This window comes from Pleuronectes platessa, chromosome 3 (assembly GCF_947347685.1).
Source record: "Pleuronectes platessa chromosome 3, fPlePla1.1, whole genome shotgun sequence".
Classification (NCBI taxonomy): domain Eukaryota; kingdom Metazoa; phylum Chordata; class Actinopteri; order Pleuronectiformes; family Pleuronectidae; genus Pleuronectes; species Pleuronectes platessa.
The window spans coordinates 20,297,304-20,318,506 of NC_070628.1; the positions used below are offsets into that span (position 1 = coordinate 20,297,304).

At 42.2% G+C, this 21,203-nt stretch overlaps 2 protein-coding genes across 2 annotated transcripts in view; both read right to left on the reverse strand.

Moving 5' to 3' along the window:
- The window catches only part of crebbpa (CREB binding protein a), a 45,345-nt gene extending 31,452 nt beyond the window's left edge, over nt 1-13,893 (reverse strand). The window contains exon 1 of the mRNA XM_053418718.1: nt 12,951-13,893. Within this exon, the coding sequence (XP_053274693.1) occupies nt 12,951-13,038 (88 nt within the window). The 5' untranslated portion in view covers nt 13,039-13,893. The remainder of the gene's footprint in view (nt 1-12,950) is intronic.
- An 807-nt stretch (nt 13,894-14,700) lies between these two features.
- adcy9 (adenylate cyclase 9) overlaps nt 14,701-21,203 on the reverse strand; it is a 38,020-nt gene continuing 31,517 nt past the window's right edge. The window contains exons 11-12 of the mRNA XM_053418719.1: nt 20,562-20,838; nt 14,701-20,392 (exon numbers count right to left, since the gene is read on the reverse strand). Coding sequence (XP_053274694.1) covers nt 19,358-20,392; nt 20,562-20,838 — 1,312 coding nt within the window. The 3' untranslated portion in view covers nt 14,701-19,357. The remainder of the gene's footprint in view (nt 20,393-20,561; nt 20,839-21,203) is intronic.

The window sequence follows — 21,203 nt, forward strand, 5'->3', positions numbered from 1 at the left end:
GCATTGGTCTTTGCTTCCAGAGGCTAATAAGTTGCCAGACAATAGCTCATGAACTCAAAGATTGACAACAATATACTTATTAGAATGGGAGTTGCTGTGTAGGTAACTATTTAACCCGCATTACTTGACATGAATTAACATTTTCCCCCAGAATTAGTGGGTCACGTCTGAACAATATTGATTTGAGTGGAGGTGCCAAGCAGTTTCAGAACAAACACACTATTGGTCACTCTGGGCCCCATGACCTGCAAAGTCACCAGGCCAATATAAAGCCAGGTCTCCCCTTTTCATTCTCTTTCCATGCCGACTGGAGAAGTCTGGCATCTCCAGCGCACATCTTCTCAGAGGAGAAGGCTGGCGGTCCAGCTCACTCTTTCAACTCAAATCAACTTCATGGAGGAGAGGTGCAGCTTTCCACTCACCCAGCGAGGGAAACCTACAAATCCAAGCTTCACCAACCTTCAAGCAGCGACGCGAGGGCCTGCCGAAGAACAGCCACTGAGCTGTATGCACAGCAGAACCACTAAGGCAGGAGCCACACAACCAGCAAGACGACTTCACAGAACTTTGAATATCACAGCAACCTCATTTTTCACTTTGCATGGATGGGTGACACAACTGTGCTTAATAATTATACTAGGCTAAGCAAAGACTGTTTATTTGATTCCTTGCAATGTTTATATGTTTGATTTGTGTTGCTTTGATATTTTGGTTACCAGTTATTTGAAAGTTAATGCTAGTTTTGCTCTTCAGTCTTTCCTTGCATGCATCTAGTAACTTTCTCTAATTTGGCACCAACACAGACACACGCATGAACATCCCGCCACATGTCGTAAACATTCCAAAAGGGGTAGTTTGTTATCTTTAGAGTGGCCAGACGCCATTTTGAAAGCATGCGGAAACACACACGTATAGTCACATACACATCTTTGTTTAGTAAGTAGTAATTTATGTTTTTATATTATATTCATATTAAATTCATATTAAATGTTTTTCTTTCACAAATGTTTTCTCATTGATGTTGCATAAGTGAATTTTGCCAACCTCTACACTACCAAGACCTATATATCCTTCAACTTAGCTAACTATCTAATTTTGGTTATAGTTATTAATTGATTGTTAATCAGAGTTCCAAATTTGTAGGTAGTACATTTATGAGACTTAAATCAATAAACTGGCTCTTTTCCCTTCCTTTGAAGGGTGGTGCCCTGAGGTACCTTTAATCAATTCGTTATTTGTTAATATTAATATATTTAATATCCATAATTAGAATGTAGAACATACCACACGTTAGGACAGTTGCCTCCCAAGACTTGGGTAGGCTAAAACAATTGTGTTCTCATCCAACCAACTTGTAGCCTGTAGTGAAGTAATTTATTAATCTTGGACAAAGCTATCTTGTAAAAACAACCTATTCCTACCTTGAAATAAACAAAACACGAGTAAAAGAACAGAGGCCATGATCAGCATGCATGGTAGTGGCTGGCAGTAACATGGTTCAAAGAGGCAACAATTCACTGCAGCTGCACAGCTGGAGGTAGTGAGAGCTGAGGAATTTGACTTTTATCGAAGACATCTTTAAATCAAATCAAGCCTTTCACTTATCAACATATGATAAAAAAGGGTCTTGATACAATAGGATGGGAGAAGGTAGTAGAGAGCCGACTGAAGGAGGCAGTCATTGTCCAATCTGCTGCTGCTGGATGTCTTCATTGAGATTCAGTCTGGATCCTGTCTTTAATGAGGGCACTGGGCCTTTCCTGAGTAAACACAGCCTTCCAGATCTACAACGCTACCCGCTGTCTGTCCCTGGCATCCAGCAAGCAGGTGCTCCATGTTGTAGATGCTTGTTTAAGGCTGAAGGAACCATCCGTCATCTCCCTCACTCACCCCTCTCAGCCTGCCCCCTCTAGTCAGCAGCCACATGGATGCTCTCAGCATTCAGTTCAACCACATGTGCTGTGGTCTGGCCCAGCATTCATTTCTGAATGGACGCACACACATACACACTCTGTGGGACCTTGCCCCCAGGCGTCTTGGCTGGAGACAAATGATGCAAAGCAATGTTTTGGTTGGGTAGCACCACATGCTGTCAAGGGAGCCCCAACCATGATGAGGGGGAGGGGAGACACAGCTAGAGTAAAGCTCTACTCTTTTTTTCACTGCTCTTTTACCCATTATTCACTGGTTACATTTGTTTCTAATTATTCCTTCCTTCTTATGATCTTTTACTTAATTAACCCCCTTTCTTACCTGACTGATTACCATAATGTTCTTTTACTGCCATATCCCCAGTAGGTCCTGCCTGAGAGTTAGTAGTTATAAATACCCAGCAGTGGTCCAGACTAGGGCTGTCTGTCATTTTGCCTCTGGTCTTAGCTCCCTGCCTGAAGGGACAGGTGCAGCAGGGTTGCCGGCCGCCTTTCACTTACAGCAGGACAAGACATAAAGCAATTTAAAGCGGGTTAGGTAATCTGTTCTCTGTATTAATATGAGGTTCCATGGATTGGACACATTGAGTGGGTATGCCTACTTTCAAGGGATAGTTCACCTACAAATCAAAATTCCCTCATTATCTACTCACCACTTTGCCGATGGAGGGTTGGGTGAAGTATTTGAGACCACAAAACCCCAATTCTGGAGTATCAAGGGTAAACAGTGGTGCAGCAGAATCCAAAATCAAAATTAATACAAATGAATTAACTAGTGACCAAAGCTTCAGACATAATAAAACAGAAAAACAATAAGATGCCTCCATCCTTCTCGTGTGGTGTCATCCAAGTGTCCACAAGCCCTGACATCCATATTCGACTCGAAACCATTTCATTTACACTGTGTTTTAAGCCTAAAAGTCCACCATGTGGCTAAGCCAGAGGACAAGGTGCGTTCAGTCCCTGAACGCTCCTTGTCAGAAGATATTGGCAGAAATTTAACATTCATGACACACACTGACAATCATATACTCAGCATTTTTTGTATTACATTTTTTCTTCTATTGCCTTTCTATACTTTTTCATTCTCTTGTCTACATCATTCTGACCTGCCTAATGCAGTAACAGCTGAATTTCCCCTGTGTGTGGATCAATAAAGTTCTCATCTTAAATCAGCACCACTGCACTGAGGCGCATTAGTCGGTTGTTTTCTAATCATCACATTTATAACTAATCTTTAGAAAAACCTACTGAAATCCTATCATATTTATGTTCATGAATAAACAGGGTGAGGCTTCGTCTGCAACAAAGAAGTTAAAACATTATGCTGCGTCATAATCTGCCAGAGGAACTTTTGTCTGCAGGAGTGTGTGTGTGTGTATGTGCGTGTGTGTGTCTGCTCGTCTCTGTCCCTCCTCACACACAAGCTAATATATTCACATGGGATATTCACCATCTAGTCGTATATTCTAAAAAAGTTATTAATCTAAGATGTAGGATCATGACTCCAGATTATTCCGGTCACTTTAACCCTGATGTCCTGACTGTGCGATTCATGTAAGGTCTTGTAGCAGGTTTAAACACGTCACATCATTACCGTCCATCTAAAAACCTGTGATCAGGAATGGTGTTTTTTGTTAAATTGTAAAGTGAGTGAAGGTCAGCGACTCTGGAGGACCGGACCTTTAATGAGCGACTGTCCTGATCCTGGAGCAGCGCTAGATATAATTATTCAGCTGTGGAAAACCACTAAAACAATGAAGCCAGCCGAAAACATGATTATATTCTGTCACTGTATCGATGCAGGGTCGTCCACCTTTATGCAGGAGCCAAAAGATTTGCAACGGTGCTGCTCCTTCTACACTGTTGCAGCTAGGGATGGGCATAATTAATCGACGATCGATTAATTGATAATTAAGAATTTCTCGATGAAATAATTTTTTCATCGAGAAATTCGCTAATTACACATTTGACCAAGGGGGAGCAGTGTTTGAAAAAAACGCCACAGTCCTACTCAGTTACCTGCGACTGGCTGCGAGTTACCGTGTAGTTCCATTTCCAAAGTAAACATGAAGAGGTCACGGCGAAGTGTTGCGTGGGACCATTTTGAGTTAAAAAATGACTTGGTTCACTGCCAACACTGCGAAGCTATCCCAGAGGCTGGGGGAGACGAGGAGCCTGCGTCGTCTGACACGGACGAGGGGAGAGCAAACACCGGAGCCGCGGCCAGGCTAGCCAAGTTAGCACGGAGTTACCTGTGTATCACGGGGACGTCAGTCCCCTCAGAGCGGGTTTTTTGGCGGCTGGACTGACGGTCACCAGGCTGCGTTCGCGTCTGACCCCAGAGCATGTTATCATGCTCATCTTTCTCAACACAAATCCGTAGGCTGGTGCTGAAGTTGTATGAGAGTTACTGGTTATTTTTATGAAGCTTTCTCGACTCTGTACCTTGTTTGATAGTTTTGAGTTACATTTGGCAAAACCTGTCAGACCTAAGTATTATATATTTGTAGTTGTTGTTTAACATTGTTTTTTTATATTATTATTATTTTATTTTGGAGGGAAAAAAAACGAGGGTCAGTTGTGTTTAGTAGCACCGGCTTCTAGCTGTCGGCTCCGCTGCTTAAGATTACGGCAGCTCATATTTTGTTCATCTTCTAATAAAGATCTCAATGAGGAAACACGCTTTTTTTTCCACTGCATTTTAATGTAGCTTATAAATAGTTAATTTTTTAACTTGAAAATATTAATGATTAATCGAAAATTCGTCATTAACTCTCCCGACGATCGACGAAGACAATTTAATCGAACACCCATCCCTAGTTGCAGCACAGAAAATGGACCCATTGAAATATTATTTTCATAACAAGCAACACTGTTTTCGGAGAATAATAAATTTGACTACAAAAAGGTAAGCAAGAGTATTTGAATTTGTACAACACCACTAGTACCACTAGTTTCAGGAGCAGCAGCACAAACTTTAGGCGCACCACTAAATGATAAATGCTTTAGTTGTATGCTTTTTAAATAAAAAATGTACAAAATATAGAAATGTGCTGTTTTATTAAGTGCTGAGAAAAAAATCTATTAAAGGCAGCGTAAAGCAGCTGTCACCAACCCTACGATCGCAATCGACTGGTTCGTCTGTTGCGTACATACAAAACAGGGCATGAAAGACGCGTATGCCACAACCCACGCAAACCTTGGAATTTATACAACATTAAAACCAACAGCGTTATTTGTGCTTACGCGAAAAAACTGTTCCATGAGAACCTTCAATTAAAAAAATATTGAAAAACAACTTACCGCAAATTATGTTCAGATACTATTAAACAGCAGAGTTGCAGAGCAGAGTCATTTAGTTTTTAATAGTTCATAACAATGTGCATGTATCATCAAATACAAGTGTTTGTTAAATCTCTGCAGTGAATGTGACTTACCATCAGGCACACAGAGTGCACTGGAGATCCCTTACAAAAGATAAAGAAAAACTATTCACGTTCCAAATAATATCCCAGAGTGGAGGTTTGGATCCACTGATGTGTGAAGTAATCGGTCCGATTGCTCTAAATGTATAAATACTGCAGCGACATTCGTGCGTAATGCTGTGTGATGGATGCACTGGCACTAGAGGAGTGCGCGAATGGAAGGATTTTGAGCGTTTAGAGATTACACAGATTTTCTGTCCTATAATGATGACTGACTCACAAACTGATATAGATTCTATAGATGTGTGATCATGGATCGTTGTGCTGAACTGATCCAGTATTATACACATGACAGACCCATCCTAGTACAAACACAAGTTCTCACAACTATGGTATATTAGCCGACAGGTATGGATGGTTCAAATATGTACAGACGATACAAGTTCCCTCACATTCTGAGTGTGATTTATGACCACAAACCGTATGTGCTGCCACGCCCACTTCAACAGACACCCCATGCAAACTCTCTTTGGTGTAACAGTTGCCTTTTACTTTTCTAACTAACTCAGATTTAAACATGTAATATAGCCACAAGTTGTTAACACAACATTGATTAATCATCACCTATTAACATGGGTTTTCCTGCATAGAGAATTGCGAGGCGGCTACGTCCCTCAAATTCCGCCTCATGACAAATTTCTTGTACTCGGAAATCGAATTTAGAAGTCATCCAAAATCCGTTTTTTACAGGGTTTTCTAGCTCTGACAGTAACTTACTGCTCCTCTCTGTCATTCATGCTGCGCACAGCCAACCAGGCCAAGTGCGCCCTCGATCTTTTCCAGTTCTCCATACATTTACAAATTCAGTTTTTACCCAGTTGGAGATTGTCTGGCGGTCATTTCAAATAGATCTTTTTTTAACTGACAGGCCAGCTGAGTCTGAGTGTTTCTCTCTGTATTTGGTGTCTCTGTGTGCACAAAATCTTTCCAAAATAAAGTTTGTTAATCAATCAATCTACATCAAGCTGTCGAGCAACAAAATAAATGAAAATCAAACTAGAATTCAAACAAGGAATATCAAAACACTGTGTAAATTCAAGTTTAGCAGTGTATCAAAAAATGTATCTTGAAGTAGCCTAGTAGTTGTATCAATGTCTGTATGAAGTCAAAAACTGACAAACTAACACATTATTAAAGTAAGTACTTCAACAATGTTTATTAATAATTTTCACACTGGCCCTTTCTCTTTGTTCCTTGATCAGTGAGAGAATTGAACTCTACCGTGTGCTGCCAGGATTTACTACTGTAAAGACAGAAAAAGCTGCGCAGGTTAAAATAAGACTACAGTAAGTGCAAGAAAAAATGCCAGGTTAAAATAGAAACGCTCCATCACAATCTAATAACAACATGTTGGTCCGTGTAGAGCGGCTTCTGTGTCGGGTCAAGACCGCGGTCCGATTATTTGGGACCTGTGCTAGATGATCTTCAGGTGAAGCCATGCTTTGCCTGTGCTCACCCACCTTCCATACAACGCACGCTCTGCGAGACGACGCATTTACGCAACGATGACATGGACGCGACGCCCCAGCCCTTAAGCAATGATGGCTAATGGAAACAGACAGTACAAACTCATAGAATAATAAGCTTAAAACACACGCTCAGACAGAAGTTGCATTGAAAGAGATGATTACCAAATACCCCATGCAACAAACTAATTAATAAAGATTACCAGTTACCCAGTAAATAAAGATGAGACGCTGTCATGAACAACTTGCATAGAAGAGTTTGTGGTTGCCCACACTGCCCACCATCTCCCCTCCTCTGCTCCCTCTTGATTTTTCTGGTGGCTCACATGCCGTAGCATAAATGGCTCCATTAGCAGCTGCGTCATGAGCTCACTGTCTGCCTGCTAGGCATTAAAGGTGCCATTTACGCAGTGGAAATTTTACATTCGGGTGTTGGCGGTGGAAGTCTGTGTTACTGACATGACCCTGAATGACACATGGAGTTGAATTCTAGGCCTCAGTATGCTTCTCCGAGTCCGTTTCGGAATGACGGACGGACGGATCGGACGGACCCTTTTTGATTTATAGTTCTACGAGCCTTTTGTTGTGAAAACAATTCACCGCCAGAACAGTAGATGGCGAGACGGAAGTCGAGCTTAGACAAGCCTACCTCATGAGGTATATAGAAGAAGTCCACGCTGGTTTATTTACGTCCTCCCGGCTCCTCACACACAGTGAACGATGGCAACTAACAGAAAAAGGATGTTGATGACGCGACAGTTTTTGCTGAATAAAGTGACACCCAGCGGGTCAAAATGCTTTTGTTATCGTGTCTTAGCTCAGCGGTTCCCCGGTCTTGTTTCCAAACTGCGTTGCTAATTCAACAGCTGCAACAGCTTGAAGCTACACGGAGGCAGCTAGCTCCCCCCCCCCCCAGCTTCCACACACAGTCAGCAGGGACACCCGATACTAACTACTACCAAGTGTTTGCTTCTAACCTGACGGTGTTTGAGAAACAGTGTCATGAGCCGTGGGATTAAAGTCAGCGGGTTTTTTGCGCTGTTCCCACCGCAGTTAGCATGGTGGCTAGCCCGCTACCCCCGTTATCAAAGTTCGTTATAACCTCATGTGACCGTACACACATGCTGTAAGTGCTCTAACCAGCCACCGTCAGCCGGACAACGCCGCTGGCTTAACACACTTGTCACATTAATCATAGAGTCGTAGTTGTGATTTTGGTTTATTGTGATGTAGGGAATGGAACAGGAAGTTTCCATTCCGAAATGCTGGCGTTAGCGGACCAATCACAGCCAAGTGCTATCCGTGGGCTGTCCGTCATTTCGACGTATAGTTAGAAAAATGAGCACGGCACGAAAAGCTCTCCGAGGAGCCTCGGAGAGGCACGCAGAGGGCGTTCCACGTTGGAGAGGGCGGTCCTATCTGTCCGTGTCCGTCAAAACGCAGAAGCATACATTGGCCTTAAGATCTGAAAGGCATGCATTAAATATTCAATTGAACGTATGATTTGCTACAATTGCGGTTTTGATCCACATATAAAGAACCCTGAAACTCGTCCTACCCACATAAACTCTGCTTTACCCAGAGAAAGAAAGCTCTACTGGCTAAAGACAATTAGCCATTCACAGACTATTAATTAATTTTAACAACAGACATTGCCCCAAGTTCCAATGAGTTGTGTTACGTATGAACAGGGGGAAGCTAAAGGGAGTTGAGGGACCCTGAGGGGTGACAGATGGCCTCAATAGAAGGACAGGGGGCACGTGTTTACCCTCTGCCACAACAATTAATAGGAACCTCCCTAAACCACAAACCCTGAATACATAAAAACATAACAGGCCCTAAAGGCAGACAGTATCTCTACCACTCTCACATAAGTACAGCAAGCACAAACCCTCTACAATGTGCTATATTACACTCCAAAATGGGACACACAACTCAAACTAGGCTCTACTGTAAAAGGCAACGGCCAAAGGTCAGGGCCAAGGGGTGCTGCGCACAAAGCTCCAGGCATGACAGTCATCAGAGTGAATGCCAACTCTTTATCTGCAGTAATTTATGGCTGATGGTAGAGTTGCCCAGTGCTGTCCCATGGGGTCTGTTAAGTCCCAACTGCTTCTGGCAAAAGCTATAGATGAGGCGGGGCAAGTTTAATGATTGATTACTGCAGACATGTGGTGCCTTTGCAATGTGTGACGGGCGTTGTAATTCATTGTTGATGGGACTTGTTGTTGAAAGGCTGTCCAGTAGGGCTGCAACTAATGACTATTCTGATAGTCGATTAGTCATCGATTAATTGGATTATGAATGACACAAACTCTCAATTGCTCTTATTTAGCCAACAGCTTTTAAATTTAGCTTGAGGTTGTTCGAGGCATGTGATGACTGAAAATAAAGACAATAAAGGTCGATACTTCATTAAAAAAACATCTTATAATAAACTTTGCTGCATATCAGGGTACTGTTGACACAAAAGCAAAGAAAAATTTAGTTTTTGTCCATTAACAACCAAGGACAGGCAAAGTGCTAATAAAAAGAAAATTTAAATTCAAGTTTCCCTTTTTCCCGTGAACCAAGAACAGGCCAAGTGCTGATACTAAAAATAAATTAAAAATCAAGTATCCATTTTTCCTGACAAATGAAACTACAGTCTTCTTCGGACTAAATAATTGTGATTAAAAAAGATGTTTGTCAGGCAATAGGATAACATTACGCTTTTAAACTTAAAAAAAAAAGTTATAAAAAACCATATTTTTGTAATGGATTCTAGAATCCTGCGCACAGGTTTATACGTTTATATCACAACTTAGCTAACAGGCTTAGCGAGGCGAGTCTGCATCGTTAGGGTTAGGGTCAAACCTCCTCAAATGCGCGTGTCCTGCTTCCATGGAGAGCAGGTCCGCTGTACAGATATTGCACGTAGTTTTTTTCCCATGTTAAGGGTGAAATTCTCCCGTACTTTTGACTTCCTGGTACGCGATGCTGTTGCAATGGACATCGCCATTGGTCCATGTTGTGACGCTTTTGCATATGCGCGACTTTAAGAGATAGGAAGGAAGCAAGATGGCTCAATCCTCAGATACTTCCATTAGACCTCCGTTAAAACGACGTTTAGTTCAGCTGCACGGCACGAAAAACACGCGGTATGACGTAACCAACGCATCGTCGACGAGTAAAATCGTCATCGACTATTTTTGTCATAGATTTTTGGCGACGACGTCGATTAATCGTTACACCCCTACTGTCCTTTATTTTTCTTCCAAACTAGACAGAAATTAATTAAAAGAACAACGCATGCCATTTGAAATATATACTGAATAAAACCCATTAACTACCAATATATTACTTTATCTAAACATATACATAAAAAAGTATATAGCCGTTTGCAGACATGACATCTGGGTGAAGTTTGGAGAATAAACTACTAAGTTTACCCAGAGTCTGCTTTTCACCTATGCACAACCCAGTGGAAGGTTTTTTCTGTACAGACGTGTTCACAACAGCAACAAATCCTCTGCATCATTCAGGCTTGAGGTGGAGCCGCCAGTGCAGGAGACAGAGAGGGGAAGTGACATATTACCTCGGCTGTGGGGATCACGTGATTTTGTTTACACCGCCCAGACTTCAGCTATTATCACCACAAACCTTCTTGACATCTTCATCAGGGTCCTCTACACGTGTGTCACCACTATTTCAACGGGAGATATTTGTTTTCTTTTTGTGTCTGTCACGTGCTAAGCGTCATCAACCCGCAGTGAATCCAGCGGGAAATCAATGGCTCGCTAATGGACCTCTCCTGGATTTCTACGGACTTTATACCAGGAGGTCAGGTGGATTTAAGTCTGCAGAAACTCGAGACTGTCTCACTCAGACAGTGGTGTTCACACATACACAGAAATATGAAGGACCTGTCCAGTGCATGTCTGAAAGCAGCTGATGATTCTAAAACATACTTAATAGGCATGAATACAACTTTTTCCCTTAAAAAAGATGGATGAATAACGATTGCCATATTTTTTTTGTAGTGTTGAGCTTTAATCAGTGTTTTAGCATTGATGGTTAGGACTTGGATTCAAAACTCAAGCACTGACTGCGTTCAGACTCGGGCGTTTGACATCAGGATTCTGACTTTTGGAGCTAAAATACCTAAAGAAACGCCAAACCTTTGCTGATCTTAATTCACATTCAGACTTGATAGCCTAGACTCTGATTAAGGTAATGGGGACTCCAGTTGGACTCACTCAAGGACTGGAGACTAGAACCAAATTCATGCTTCTGCGTCGAAGCCACACCGTAAGTACGCATGTAGCCTCTGCACGGGGCTGAGCATTCAATGGCTGTGCATAAGTGTGTGTGAGTCACGCTGCAATTACACCGCCGAAATGCTGTTGGCGGTGCGGTTTCTATGCTGGTGTTGAGTATCTTCCACATAGGCTATCGCATAGCTTCGACACAGAAGCATGAATTGGTTAAAGTCTCCTTAAGTTCATGTTAATATCAAAAACATCAACTGGTGCAGAGGTAACTGTGTTGTATGAAGAAATTTGTATGTCTTAATTTAATAAAATAAAAGATCCCACCCATCTGTCTAAAGTATTTCTGCTAAATGAGTCCCAAACAGCGTCTAGAACATAGTCTAGCATACAGGAGTTGGCTGCTGATAAAGATTTTGCTGCCGCAGAGAAAATAAATTCCTAACAACTTCTTTAACTCAGAAATAAATCAGAGAATCATCTGTAAGGCAGCCAAGAAATACGTGTCACAATGTATTATATCATCATATCAGAAAAAGAATTGTCTGAAGATAATTTAATAAGAAATTAGAGTAGATATTTTCCCGCAAAACCAACCGAGAGAGGCAGGAACTTCTGATAAAGTATGACTGCATACAGGGTTATACTCTTCATATACTTCAAGATGTAAATATTCAACAACAGTACTAAATAAGACAGGATTTGTCTTAACATCAGAAATGCATGTGTCTAGAAATACACACGTCTCTTAAGAACCGTCAGCAACTGACATATTTACTGTACAATCAATAGCAGCAGAGTGACACCCACTTGGGTGTGTGGCTTCATATCCTAGGGTTGCTGGGGCCATGGAAATGCCTGAGTTTGAGCTAATAAATATTTATACACTTGGTAGCTGAATAAAGCACCAGTATCAAACACTGTTAGCCCCCCCCCCCTCAGCCGCAGTCAACTAAGGTCAGATCGACAAAGTAGACAGACCTAAGCACTGAACGCATTAATAAAAACGAAACCCCTTGTCTAACAAATGAATCCACTTACGTAGGGGCAGCCCAGAACGTTGATTATCTCTATTATATGCAGATGTCAGATGCACAGTATGCAATGAACTGCAGTGGCATTCGATTTGAGCAGTGGTGTGATTGTTTGAGCCCAACTGTGCATTCTTTGGGAATGGGAGACGATCAGAGTCCAAGACATCACCGTGTCTCCATCGTGTCGTCGTTACTTGCAGTTAAGCATGAAGCACGCCACAGTGTTGCTGTGCAGCTACATGTGAGCCGGACGTTGGTCTCTCACACACCAACTTCCCCACTCAGTGTTGACCAAAGGTACTGTGCTAGATAATACATACGTATTCTCATTTGTCGGTGAGATACACCTTCAAATAAATAAATATACAGACGCAGTGTGGAGCAGGAAATCCAACTTTTCAGTTGTGGTGTTTTAGACTACTGTCGTTTGGGTGGTGTTGTTCAACTGAATTGCGTGTCAGTTAATGGAGGCATTATAATATAATAATGGTTATTGAACCTGCATTACAGCGAGCGACACGACTGACACGCACAGGGTAGGTCCTTGCCGTCGCACGCTCCATAGAAGCAAACCACAACACTGCAGCAAATGCAGTGAAACGACAGTAACTACTACAGCCCAGCACACTTAGCTGCCCGGCTAACTTTACACTGTGCGGCGGGGCTGGCCTGTGAATCCCAGAAGTGCAGATCAACCGGGAGTGGTGTGTGTGCGTGTGTGTGTGTGTGTGTGTGTGTGTGAACGGGTGTTTGCACGAGCAGACGGTGTCGAGGCCTTTACCTTGTCCATCAGACGCTGACAGGGCAGGTGAATTCAGCCTCGGCCGCTTGGAGTTGGGAGGTCCGACGTCCAGCAGGTTTTCAGCCATAGTCGCTCTCTTGTCCGGCCGCAGGTTCAAAGCTGATATAGTTGAGTTGTTCTTGTGACAGGGAAGTTGTTCGATCGACACAAACCTCTCCAGTTAGCACATTAGCAAGCTGACAGCCTGCTAATGTCAACTAACTGGCTAGTAGCTTGCTAATTGCCCGCTACCAGTTAAGTTAACTGTTAGCGTTAGCTACTCCTCGCCGCGAGAGTCAGTGCCTTTCAAAAGAGATGCAATAGCGCCCCGCTTCGCCACCGCCATTCACCCCATGATAATCCAACACCCAACACCCACATTATCATCGTTAAATACCGCAGAATAAAATATCCCCCATGTAAAGAGCCGACTTCACAGGGACGATGCGATAACATCTGGTGGATTTCAGCGCTCCGGGGGTAAAGTCGCAATTTCTAGATCGAAGTACCCATTTTGCGTGACGTCAAATTTCTTCGTGCAAAAATCGCGCGAAGCTCCGCAAAAATGCACGACTGCATATAAATGTCGTCTTCTTGCAAATCCCCTCGAAAGCCACGACCCGGTATCCGCTTGTCCTGGTAAACAAGGCTGCTCCCGGACGGCGACAGGGGCTGAATCGCCGCACTCTGAAGGGGAAATCACATATACGGAGCTTTTCTGTCCGACGACCAGCGATCCAGTTCCCGTTTTTTCGCTCAAAACGTCTCCGAGGCGACGTTAAGATGACGTTTTCCGGTGAAGGACGCTCTCAGAGCGCAGAAAGGACGCTCGATGTCCAGGTAAAAACCAGTTCTGGACAGAAATCCTAATTCCGAGCCACGACAAGATGGCGGCTGTTGATTCCTTTGATACTAAAAAGTTTTTTTCTTTTCCAGCTCGGAGGGGGAGGGGCCGCGCAATCACGCCCTACGTCAGAACACCGCTGTGGTCAGCCGCTGGGGGCGCTACAGCACCGCAGCAGATCTGACCTGCTACGTTTCCACAAATTAATTATTACTTTACAGTTAAAACACACAAATAACACATTCCAAAAATAAATATTAAAAATTAAATGCTGTTTTAAATACATAAAAATTCATATAAATTGTGGATTAACTTTGCACTGGACTTTATGTTTTAAATAGACATATTAGTTATAACATTTAATAATATTAAATTCAATACAGTTGTGGAAATTGAATGATGGTAGTAGCGAAAATGTTAGCCTACACTGACATCATTTATTTAATTAAGCTGGTTACTACAGATGCGGTAGTATATTAGGCCATGTCTCTACTCCCTGCAGATGTGTACAGCTGCAGCAAGATACACAAAAGTCAGGTCGTCATTTTTTTAATCACATTTTACTGATCTGTGTTATTTTTTAATGTCTATGCTCATCTTTCTTTTACTCTGCTTCAATAAGTGAATGACCACAGATGTCTAGAAACAATTACATTTCTTATTTAGACTCCAGAACACTATCTACACACTATCTAGGCCATATTTTCATCATTCGCTGTTCAAAAAAAACAACCACCCCTCCTGACATTTCCTTGAAATTCAGTCCGATTATCGTGCTTTGATATAAACTTTATACTTCACAATGCACTCAAGGACTTTCTGCTTTGAGATGTGTTTCCCTCCTACTGGAAAAAAGGATTAATTAAAGAATTACACTCACACTTACTCAATAAGACACACATTGGATCAGTTTGATAATATGTGTCTCTTTTCATTGTTTTCTGGCAAAATCTGACACATGCACATGTATAAAAAAAAAATCATATGTGACATAAAATAACTGCATATGTACAAACACAGTGCTTTGTGCAAATGTGTACAGATTACGATCATGTGTTGATAAATGATACATGGGTAATGTGCACAAAACATACATAATACATCTCATTCAAAAACATAAAGCAAATACAAAGATTTAAAATCAAATAACTCATCTAAATTTTGTCCCAGTTTAATTAAAAACACATTCTGTATTTTTAGTGAATAGCGGCACTATTTTTTGATTTGACGCCTTTAGTGCTAATTAAACACTATATTCCATTATGCTTCTCTCTTGAATTTCTGTCACAGAGCAGAATCGCACTTCTTCAACAAAACGGGATGAATTAACTTCTCCTCAACGCACTCAGCTGATAAATTGATTGCATTTCCCCCCCAAAACATAGCACTGGACTTCTGGGTCCACTTCTTTCCCTCTAAAATAAACCTGGTAACACACACACACACACACAGTCAGAGAGGGACGACGTCCAAACAACCCAAAATTAGGGATTGGAGGAATCCTGCGTGTAATGTTCAACATAAGTGAGGGCAAAATGACACGGAAATTAAATGAAAGTTTATGAGTATGGTACAGAATCGAGCTAAAATGTAGTGTGTCGAGCAAACAAGAAAATTGTCCATTCATACTCATGGGAACAAGAACGCATTCTCCTCCCCCACAGATCACAGAGCCAGCAGTGTTCACTGTAATATTTTATTCATACGTGTGTACAGATGTGCGCTGTGTTGGAGAGGTGGTGTGCCCATCAACCTGTGGAGTCCCACACCTCAAATCTACTATGGATTGTATCTGATATATGGACAGCTACAGTGCAGTGGCCTGAAAATCCCAGAGGATTATCTCATGACATTAAGGCAGAAGGGTAATCTGTAAAACGTGTGCGTGTGTATGTGTGTGCGGGGGAGAAACCTTCCTTCACAATTAATACTTGGGATTCTCATTTGTTTCCATTACCATGTGTGTTGTGATTAATTAGGCATGAGCATGGTGACAATATGCATTATAATAGCGGAGTGAGAGATGTGCTTTTTGGAACGCTAATTAAAGCAGTGAAAAGGATTTTGCAGAGCAGATCTGATGAAGCTATTTTTGTGTTATTCTGGGGACAGCTCCGATAGAGAAACGTCTTTGGATTTTTATGCTACTGGGGTTATCAGGATTATTTGATACAGATAATCAGAGCTGACATATCCATAATTCGAAAGGCATTGGTTGTGTATGTTTATAGTGCGCAGTGGCAGAGGAAAACAAGGATGCTCTTTACGTTACAGATTAAATTGTGGCTACATAAATAGAGTTATTTGAACGTTTTAATTCTATCTTTGTATCTATGCGTGTGTTAATTGCTTCAAAAGGAAGATTATTGAAAGCTGAAATGTTGACCTGTCCCTAAACTATGGTGGTGGTCCATGTTTGCAGGATCATTTAGCAAATTTCAAACTTCAGGATTTGTCTCTTCTCCCTTTCAAAGAATGCAAATTTGTGAATCCTCTACGGATAAGGCAGGGTCATCAAAATCACAGTTAAATAGAGGCCATACAGTTGATATGATATTGATTATTTTCCTTTTGCATCACCCATGAGAGATTACTTGGCAGTGATTGACTTTGAATTGGCGTAAAACTTAAATATCTTTCTCTCTCTCTCTCACACACACACACACACACACGGGGAAACAAGTGTTTTCTAGGAGTAAAGACAAAGCATGAAGTGAGTAGAAGAGCAAAGAGAGCTTCAGGTGTGCCAGGTTTTCAATGGGAACACCACCATATTGTTCCAGGCAGCCAGTTAATGACAGAATGAAGGAACTGGAAAAGAGCAAAAAGAAGATGGAATTTGTCCAATCAAATGCAGAAAAACCTGCACAACAAGCATCATTTCATCAAACATACAATCATAATCTACTCTCATTATGACAACAGCATGATAAAAAAAACGTTCTGAAAACCAAAGTACTCAAAAAATACAGTCATAGTTTTAGGCACCACAAAACAATCAGCTACTTTAGGTTGCACTGCACCTATAGATCACTCAATTAAAGTGGCAAAAATTAAGTATATTGTTACAGTAGAGGCTCCCCTCAATGAAGGGCCATAACAGGGTCAGAGTGAAACGTCCCACCCCTTCAACGACAAATCACACAGCCAAAGGCAGACAATACTGAGCTACTGAGTAAATCTGAAGTACTGGACGGACCGATGATGATGTCTTTTATTCTTCGTGATTATTGTCTTTGAGTCTGAGGATCTACAGAAGAGACCAAGGCCGTAACTGATCTGTGCTTTGAAAATGCAACCAAGAGCAACGTGGACCACCCTGTCATTTATCGAGAACTACCCAGTGATTGTCCCTCACAATTCACTTCCAATGCCTACTCCACCCTCAACATATTCTGGGTATCAAACTCTCACCCCACTGTGGGTTTTAAAGTTTAAGTCTGGTCACATTCTCTCTTTGTATCCCTTTGAAAATACCTTAAACTACCAAGAAATCTAATCTAATTAATGTGTCCAAAGCTGATATATCTCGATTCTCTAAGGTGCATTGTTAGTGATGGGAGACATGCTCCCTTCTTGACTAAATAAGGGGTCAGTCGTTTATTTTAAATTAATCCCACATGCACTGTCCTGCTGCCATAAATACCAACTGCCACAGCAAATCCACCACTGAAAATAGTCCCCCAGCAAATTCAAAATGTACTGCCCTGGTGGCCTATGAGTTAAGGTGCTGCTCACCATAAACCACAGCATCCCCCAGTTCATTGATGTCCAGGCACCTTTGTTGCATGTCGTTCCTGTCATCATGCCCCAAAATACTAGGATGGAAAAGTCAGGGAGTGTTGAGAGATGCATTCACACTTTGTTGGTTTTGGTCTTTTCATTGGATTTTTTTTTGCAACAACAAAAATATAGAATTTCAGTGTGTGGTTTTAGTTAGCGTGTTAAAATGAGAAATGTGAAGCATCTTGTTAAGTTATACGTCAGTATAAATTTCACAAATATTAAAATATTAAATCTTTTGTCAGCACCACATTATCTCAAGTATCAGGACTTTGAACAGATTTTGTGAGAAAGTGTTTATACCAAAGAAAGATTCACTCAGACGTTGCTTCCTTTGTGGAGGGGAAAATGTTTGATAACGTTGGTAACATCTGTGTGAGTTTTGTAGTTTCTCTAGAAACTGTGAGATAAGTGATCCAGATGGGGATCCAGAAGGAGTGAAACTCCAGTGAGCACAGGTTCTCCTTGCTGCTGAATTTCCCTTATTCTGATACTATTATGACTTATTTGCCATTGAATTACAGCTGTACTCATATAATATTACGACTTTGTTTTCATTATTTTATGACTTTGTCCTTGTAATATTAAAAAAATCTCTAAATCTGACATTTATTTTGTTTTTCCTCAATATGACCGGGATACTCCATCATAGATTATAGTGCAGGATTGGTTTAATAAGTTTCAGCAAAATCTAATTTAACCAGCATTAACTAAAGTTGATCACAATTGCCATCTGTTTTGTTTTTTTAGACTAACATACATTTTTACGGCCACCTCTCAGTTCTATGTGGGGTGAGAGTCTGTTACTCAAATGTGGAATAACCCCTAAAGCATAATTAAAGTGCCTTTCTACTTTTCTTACGAACTCACTTAAAAAAAATCACATTTTCTTCCAAAACTGTATTCCCTTATCTGATTTTGTGCTTTTCATTGTACTTGTTGTGAAAGACAAGAACTCTTGTTAAAACATCTTAAAAGCCTTCTCCCGGTAATAACTACCAAATACAAGTGGTAGAGATAAAACTGTGCAAGACCTGTGCTTAAATTGTGCATTTAGCTGCTACACAAACTAAAATCTATGCAGCTTGCCTTGTAGCATTTGAGTCTAGGACAAATTAATAAAGTATTAAGCCCTCATGTCAAAGCACAACACATAAATTAACACTGCTTCATGTGAGTCCCTCATTCTTCCCTTAGTTTTCCTGCTCAGCCCATCACGCTGCACTGGCACTTATAAAGAATCTCTTTTTTTCCCTTAAGTGTAAGGTCAAGGCTTTGATCAAGTTTGAATAAATGATATGCCATGACCATAATGATTATTTTAAGAAATACTTGCATTGAAAATAAGAGCATGGAGTAAGAAACCACAGCATCTTCCGTAGTCTAAGATTGTTAAACCTTTGTTCAGCATTCATATTTGTTTGTTCACTTTTCTAGTCCTGAAGGCACTTGATAACAAAAAAAAGAAAAAACATCAACGACATCTCCAAAAAGTATTCTTTTCCCTCTTAATCCCTTTCAACCTTTTCTCCATAATAAACTGCTGTGCTCAACACAGGTCTAACCCACCCCAGCACTCAGGCAACATTCCTGTAAAAGATGTTATTGGCCACGTTAATCACCAATGTGGCCAGTGTTGGTGTTGGCGTGATTAACTCCCTCTTCTTCAACCATGCTGAAGACACTTTGTCTAATGGGAGGGACTTCCTGCCCCGCACCTGCAATCAGTCCAGGGGTGCAGATCAGAGACAGGAGACAGGAGACAGGGGAGAGGAAGGGATCAGAGACGAGCATAAAACTCCTCGTTGAGTTTTGACAGCTCAGTGGCTTCCTCCTCTTCATCCTCCTCCTCTTGAAGTGCGAGAGGAGCAGGCTGCACCCGGGAGGGCATTTGTGCAGCACTAGCTTCTGGGTCTAGTTCAGAGAGGGGAGGGGGGTGAATGTCTGTGGCAGTCGGCTGCCCTTGGAGCTGTGGAGCGTCCCTATATCCTTCCTCCCTCATCTCTGCAGACAGAGCTGGGACAGGCTCAGGATCTGTTCCTGAAGGCCTTACAGCGCTTTGGGGCTGAGGAGGAGAAGAAGAGGACGAAGAGGGAGGAGAACCTGCTGCCTGGGGAGCAGATCCTGAAGTCTTATTGGCGGACATTGCCACGGACGAGGGTCCTTCCCCCCTAGCCTGCTCCATGCAATCTTGACATATACTTTCCCCACTTTTGGGGTACAGAAAGGTCCTCATTTGACCTTTGCCCTTAACATTCACAGTTCCTCGATAGTCAAACTCCAACCCCATGGCGCTAAGCATAGCGTGGCTCTCCTCGCTCACCTGCACCCGACACTCAACACCCGTGGAGTCCATGCGGCTGGCGATGTTGACCGTGTCTCCCCAGATGTCATAGAGCAGCTTAGTGGTGCCGATCACCCCGGCTGTCAGTGGCCCGTGGTTAAATCCAATACGGAGCTTGAAACCGAAACCGAGCATGTTCTTGTTGAAGTCGTCCAGGACGCCCATCATCTCCAGGGCGAAGTCGAAGAGGGCCCTCAGGTGTGCGTGCGGAGAGTCATCCTCGTTCTCAGCCAGCTGCTGGACGTTCAGTCCCGCCGCCGCCATGTAGGTGGCGCCGATTGTCTTGATTTTTTCCACGCTATTGAATTCAGGTTTGCGAAGGAGCTCGTCAAAGTCTCCAATGAGCTCGTTGAGGACACGATAGCACTCTTTCCCGCCCTCGTAGCTCTCCTCATAGAACTCGCTGAAATTCACAATGCTGGCGAAGATCACCCCAACACTGTCGTGGTTCTTGGAGTAGCTCTGGGTCACCTGAGGAAACAGAGACAAGAACGTTATTTGGAGAGAAAATAAAGGTTACATTTCCTGTATTAACAATTATCTTTTGGTTTTCTTATTAAAGCTCAGTGTTCCATTTTCATCTATTTTGTCCTTCATTCCAGAAAATAAATAGGAAAGTCTGCCAAACAACAACAAAAACCTTGAGCTGGTCAGCGACATGGATGGGGATGATGTTGCCCAGTAGCCACTCGGCCTGGTCGCGCATCATCTGGATCTTGGAGCGATGTTTGTCAGCCTCCACGTTGCCATGGTAATGGAGCCGGTAGCTGACCTCAAACTCTCGGTTGAGGAACCATACCAGCAGAAGAAGCAGGAAGAAAGCCAGGACGGCCTCAGGGACCAAAAGGTCGAGAGGTCGTGGGAGAGGGTCAGGGCCTGATTCTGAGACGCCATCACTCGATGTGGAGACGTTCAGTCTGAGAGAGGAAACAGGGAGAGAAGTGATCAGAGAAATGTGGGAATAAAGCATGATGATGAGCGTTAGCAGGAGGTGACACCCGAAGGAAGTAAAGGAGATACAGATATTTCCATAGCAGAGTTTATTGTGCGATGATGTGTGCTAAATCCGATCATGATGGATAATGTGTGGTCCAGCCAAAATGAATGTGAACAGATTCTTGGAGTCAGTCCCTCATGTTTCTAGACCAATGTTCAAACTCATGGTGGAGCAGGGAGAGATACAAGTTTCTCCACTGGCATCAATAAATCACACCCAGTACAAACTGGCGGACATTTGTACGTCGGTATAGCCACTTTTTTTTTTGATCTTTCATTTGTAATT